General features: G+C 44.0%; 1 protein-coding gene across 2 annotated transcripts in view; it reads right to left on the bottom strand.

Annotated features, from left to right (window-relative positions):
* Positions 1-559: 559 nt before the first annotated feature.
* The window catches only part of ANKRD35 (ankyrin repeat domain 35), a 41,963-nt gene continuing 36,522 nt past the window's right edge, over positions 560-6,000 (bottom strand). For both annotated transcript variants that reach the window (XM_039358521.1, XM_039358522.1), the window contains 3 exons: positions 4,882-4,947; positions 3,777-3,850; positions 560-1,367 (listed from right to left, as the gene is read on the bottom strand). In XM_039358521.1, the coding sequence (XP_039214455.1) occupies positions 3,794-3,850; positions 4,882-4,947 (123 nt within the window). In that variant the 3' untranslated portion in view covers positions 560-1,367; positions 3,777-3,793. The remainder of the gene's footprint in view (positions 1,368-3,776; positions 3,851-4,881; positions 4,948-6,000) is intronic.

Genomic DNA, 6,000 nt, shown 5'->3' with positions numbered 1-6,000 from the left:
CATAATTTTGATTCTATGCCTCTGTTTATACAACCAAGGATTGCATTGGCTTTTGGGGCTGCTGCCGCACACGGCTGGCTCATGTTTCAGTGATCGTCCACTAGGACTCCAAGGTCCTTCTCACAGTTAGTTCTCACTTAATGACCTAATTTCAACAAGAATGTCCATCACATATAGACATACTCAATTCCTGCCATTCCTTCAAATGTTTCAGCCTCCAGCTCCCTAATCATCTTTGTTGCTCTCTTCTGTACTCGTTCAGGAATCTCAACATCTTTTTTATATGTGGTGACCAAAATTGGGTCTGCTATTCCAAGTGTGGTCTTATAAAGTGGTATTAAAACTTCATCTGATCTTGATTCTGTCCCTCTGTTAGTGCAGCCTAGGGCATTAACGTTTTTTGATTCATATTTAAGTGATTATCCAGTTGAACTCCAAAAGTTTAGAGACTGATCCAAGATCCAAAATATGGATCACACCCTTTCTCCAATTTACGGTGAATTTTGGCCATCTGCAACCCTAAAACGGAATACATAAGACTCATAGAAGACGACGCCCATAATTTTATTCGTAAGGTTTTCTTGTTTGTTTGGTCTTTTATTAAAAAAAAATCCCATATCCTAATAACTCAACAAAGGTTTAACAATCTTTGGTAAAAATCAGACTAGATGACCTTTGGGTACCCCCCAATATTTATATTTTCTTAGCACTGAAGATATTTGGGGGGGGGCAAGGAATATCCCTAAAGAATGGCAATGCAAAATCTAGGACAGGGTTTCTCAACCCTTGAAGGTGTGTGGACTTCAATTCCCAGAATTCCCCAGCCTTCTGGGAGTTGAAGTCTACAGATTTTTCAAGAGCCACGGTTGAGAAACACGCTGATCTAGACCATTCCAGCTCTTCTGAAACATACTTTTAGTTGCATGAATTGCAACAGCCCATCTAAATCTCATTGCCCAATTGCTGGTGTAAATTACAGGGTAATTTGCACATTTAATAATTACGGGATGAGAAATATTTGATGACTCCAGCTCTTTGTGGTTACTGCTGGCATCCATCAATTGAAGAGCAAGTCTTTCCTGATTCCCTTGCAACAACTGCTTATACCCCAAAATCTTACGGCAGAAGCTTTTCCTTCTGCCCCCCCCCCCTTCCCCAACCCGGCTCTCCATCTAAAGAGCGAGGCAGACATTCAGACATCATGCAAACAGTGGTCCATTTTGCATTCGTAATTCCAGCGGTTGGCAAAAGGCAGGACACGCCTTACACGCATCACAAAGTTGCACCCTTCCTGCAACGGTCTTGTGCAACGGGCGATACCCCAAATCAGAACTGGCTCCTGGTGAATTGGGAACTGGTTTTGTCGCCTGCAGGGAAGAGGATGGAAACGTGGTTTTAGCGCCATGAACGGTGGGCTGTGAAAGTAAATCTGGAATGAAAAAAGGGATTGCAATCCCCTCTAATTCCCAAACGCCTTTGGAGCAACCTGGGAAATTCCACGTCAAGGTACTAATTGAACAGCTAGCCAACTTATGCAATATGAGATGTATGATGTAATGATGGGAATGACTCAGCAGGGTCTATGTCCCTTTAAGAGCCAGCTGGGTCTGTGTCCCTTTAAGAGCCTTCGTATAAAAGGGAAGCCTCTGCTGCTGTGTTCTCTCTCTTCTGTTTCCTGCTGTAACTGCTGTGTGTTGGATCCTGCTGTATTAACACGTGTATGTATATTGTTCCTGGTGTATGATATTGTAGATAGTGTAATATAAACCACCATTTAATATAGATCATTGTTTACTGTGTTCACTCCTGGGTTATTTCAGCACAATAAGACTGTGCACGCTCTGACATTCCACTTTTCAAATGTCCTAATATGACGCTTAATCGATCCTGCTGTGGAGACTCTGAGCTTCTTCGGGATTAATCGATTACAAACTCTGAGGATGCTCTCTGCTTATGCTGTGGAGGTAGACCTTGATTTACAACCAATTGCTCAGCGATGGTTCAGAGTTACAGCGGACACCCCAAAATTGGACATATGACCTGGTTTTGAAGTTCTGACATCCAGGATCCCTTGTGGTCATGTGACTCCATTTTTGGCACTGACTTAACAGAATGGAAGGGACCTTGGAGGTCTTCTAGTCCAACCCCCTGCTCAAGCAGGAGACCCTAGACCCTTCCAGACAAATGGCTATCCAATCTCCTCTTGAAAACCTCCAGTGATGGAGCACCCACAACTTCTGGAGGCAAGGAGTTCCACTGGTTAATTGTCCTCACTGTTAGGAAGTTTCTCCTTAGTTCTAGATTGCTTCTCTCCTTGATTACTTTTCATCCATTGTTCCTTGTCTTGCCTTCTGGTGCTTTGGAAAATAAATTGACCCCTTCTTCTTTGTGGCACCCCTTCAAATACTGGAATCCTGTTATCAAGTCCTCCCCCCAGTCCTTCTTTTCTCTAGATTGGCCATACCCAATTCATGCAACTGTTCTTCCTAGTTTTAGCCTCCAAGCCTTTAATCTTCTTAGTTGCTCTTCTCTGCACTCTTTCCAAGGTCACAACATCTTTTTTGTATTATGGTGACCAAAACTGGCCTGCATTTATGGCTGTTTGCAGCACCTTGGAGTCACATAACCATGATTTGTGATATTTTTGCTGGAAACCGGCGTTTATTTCTAGTTTCCAGTAAAACCTATCCCACGGTGAACATTGGAGTCGCTTAACGACCATGGAGTTCATTTAATAAACTCAAAAAATGATCACACGTAGTGATCCGCTTTATGAGCATCACAACTTACAACCAAAGTTGTGGGCTCAGTTACAGTTGTAAGGCAAGGACTACCTCTATGGCCTTCTTTCTGTCTCTCCACTTTTTTGAATAGCCGGGCACTTAATGCAGAAGTGGCTTTGTTAATTCGCTTCATATGCTGTTGGCTATTATAAGGCGTGAAAATTTCTCCCACAGCCTGGACGTCCTTTGAATCCCAATCAGTTCTTAAATGAGCAGTGGTGACACAGTGGTCCGAATGCAGTATTGCAGGCTAATTCTGCCCACTGCCAGCAGTTCGATCCTGACCAGCTCAAGGTTGACTCAGCCTTCCATGCTCCCGAGGTCGCTAAAATGAGGAGCCAGATTATTGGGGGCAAAATGCTGACTCTGTAAACCGCTTAGAGAGGGCTGTAAAGCACTATGAAGTGCTATTGCTATTGCTAAATGGTTCTCTGACTGACCTTGCAAAGCTGCCCCTGGAACTGCCTGCCACTTGAGAAAAAACAGATAACGGCGGCGGATGGACAAATTAACAAAAGAGATAAAAGAAAAGGAAGACACAGAGTATTATATAGTATGGAACAAGGTGTATGTCTGGTTGGAGACTAGAAATAATAGAGGAGAATAAATATGGAAAGGTCAAAAGTGAAAATATGTGTACACATGAAGGAAGAAAAATGTAAATAAGAAATAATGGGCTATAGGACAAATATTTAAAGAAGAATAAGGGGGAAATGTAAATATTAGATTACCGTTACGTAATTGCTGTAAAAAAAAGGAGGTATATATTGTGTGTGTATGTGTGTTATGTGTTGCTTTGTTCTGTTTTGTCTTGTTGGTTAAAAATAAAAAAGAGAAAAAACAGAAGTGTGTGGGAGACCCTTAAAAAAACTGCTGGCAGTGACCGAAATGTTGTTTATTACAAGAGGGTGGGATGTAGGGATCAGATGAAATTGTGAATAATAGTGCTCATAGATGTGCCTTTAGAAATAGATTTATAAATAAGGTTCTCACACCGAGTTTTCCAGACTTCAGTCTGTCCTCAGGATCCTCAACAGCATGGCGTGGACCTCCTCATCCATGTACCCCTGCATTGGAGAAGAATATCCCCCCCAATAATATAAGTGGCAGGAATTTCCCTTCAAAGCAAATGCCAGAAATAAATCTAATATATGTAGTCCTAGACATACGACCATAATTGGAAGCCGTGATGGTGCAGTGGTTAGTGTGAAGAGAGAAGAGAGAGAGAGAGAGAGAGAGAAAAGGAAAGAGAAAGGGAGAAAGAAGGAAAGAGAGAGAGAGAAGGAGAAAGAGAGAAGGAAATAAAGAAGAGAGAAGGAAAGAGAGAGAGAAAAGAAGAAAAAGAGAGAGCACACAAGAGAGAGAGAGAGAGAGAGGGAAGGAGAGAAGGAGAGAGAGAAGGAGAGAGGTGGGAGAGAGAAAAAAGAAAAAGAGGGAGAGAGCACGAGAGAGAGAGAGAGAGAGAGAGAGTGGGAGAGAAGGAGAGGGGGAGAGGAGAGAGAAAAAATGAGAGAGGGAGAAAGAAGGAGAGAGAGGAGGAGAGGGAAAGAGAGAAGGAGGGAGAGGTGGGAGAGAGAAAAGAAAAAGGGAGAGAGCACACGAGAGAGAGAGAGAGAGAGAAAGAGAGAGAGAGAGAGAGAAGGAGAGGGAGAGAGAGGGAGGGAGAGAGGGGGGAGAGAAGGAGAGGGGAAGAGAAGGAGAGAGAGAAAAGTAGAGAGAGGGAGAAAGAAGGAGAGAGAGAGAAGGTGAGAGGTGGGAGAGAGAAAAAAGAAAAAGAGGGAGAAAGGACACGAGAGAGAGAGAGAGAGAGAGAGAGAGAGAGAGAGAAGGAGAGGGAGAGGGAGGGAGGGAGAGAGGGGGAGAGAAGGAGAGGGGAAGAGAAGGAGAGAGAGGGAGAAAGAAGGAGAGAGAGAGAGGTGAGAGGTGGGAGAGAGAAAAAAAGAAAAAGAGGAAGAAAGCACATGAGAGAGAGGGAGGGAGGGAGAGAGAGAGAGGGAGAGAGGGAGGAAGGGAGAGAGGGAGGGAGAGAGGGAGGGAGGGAGGGAGAGAGAGAGAAAGGGAGAGAGGGAGAGCTGCTGGATGTTCCCATCTGTCTTACCTGGGCTGCATTGAGCAGGTGGGTCCTGTATACGGCCACGATCTCTTGGTGGTTCTTTTGGGCAACCTGAAATAAATCAAGAGGAGGGCTGAGAAATGGCCCTGGGGGCTCAGCGATCAGTAGCTCAACAGCCCCCTACAGGGAGTCCTCACCGTACAACGTCCTTTCAGCAACCCAGAGCCTCCCTGACCACATGCTCTGCATAACGACTGCAATGGGAGAGCTGGAATGGCCGAATTAATGACAGCAACAATTTAATGATAATTCTGGGCTCAATTGCGGTTGTAAGTCGAGAACCCAGGAAAGGAAAAAAAAAAAAAAACAGACCCAGGAAACTACAGACCAACCAGTCTAACATCAATACCTAGGAAGATCCTAGAAAAGATAATCAAAAACCAGATCTGCAAACAACTAGAAGCAAACAAAGTTATAACTAGTAGCCAGTACGGATTTGTTAAAAACAGATCATGCCAAACCAATCTTGTTTCATTCTTCGAGAAAGTGACTAAACTAATAGACCAGCGAAACGCAGTGGACGTAGTATACTTAGACTTCAGCAAGGCGTTTGACAAAGTAGACCACAACCTACTCCTTGGTAAGCTAGAAAAAGGTGGAATACACAACATCACCACCAGATGGATCTGTAGCTGGCTAACAAACCGTACTCAAGGAGTAGTCCTCAATGGCACTACATCCACACGGAGAGTTGTAAGCAGTGGGGTACCACAAGGTTCCGTCTTAGGCCCAGGACTCGTCAATATTTTCATAAATGGAGAGAATTGAAGGGGAACTCATCAAATTTGCAGATGACACCAAACTGGCAGGAGTAGCCAACACCCCAGAAGATCAACTCAGGATCCAAAAAGATCTTGACAAAGTTGAACAATGGGCCCTGTCCAACCCAATGAGTTTCAATGTGGAGAAAAGCAAAGTTTTACATTTAGGCAGGAAAAATCAAAGGTACAAGTACAGATTGAGCAAGATCTGGCTCAAAAACAGCAACTGTGAGAGGGACCTTGGAGTCCTAGTGGACGATGACTTGACCACGAGCCAGCAGTGTGCAGCAGCAGCCAAAAAAGCTAATACAATCCTGGGTTGTATAAACAGAGGCATAGAATC

This window comes from Crotalus tigris, unplaced genomic scaffold, assembly GCF_016545835.1.
Source record: "Crotalus tigris isolate CLP2741 ecotype Arizona unplaced genomic scaffold, ASM1654583v1 scf7180000019021.11574027:1482141, whole genome shotgun sequence".
Lineage (NCBI taxonomy): Eukaryota > Metazoa > Chordata > Lepidosauria > Squamata > Viperidae > Crotalus > Crotalus tigris.
Note: the sequence above shows the minus strand (reverse complement) of the source record. Positions and strands in the feature narration are given on the sequence as shown.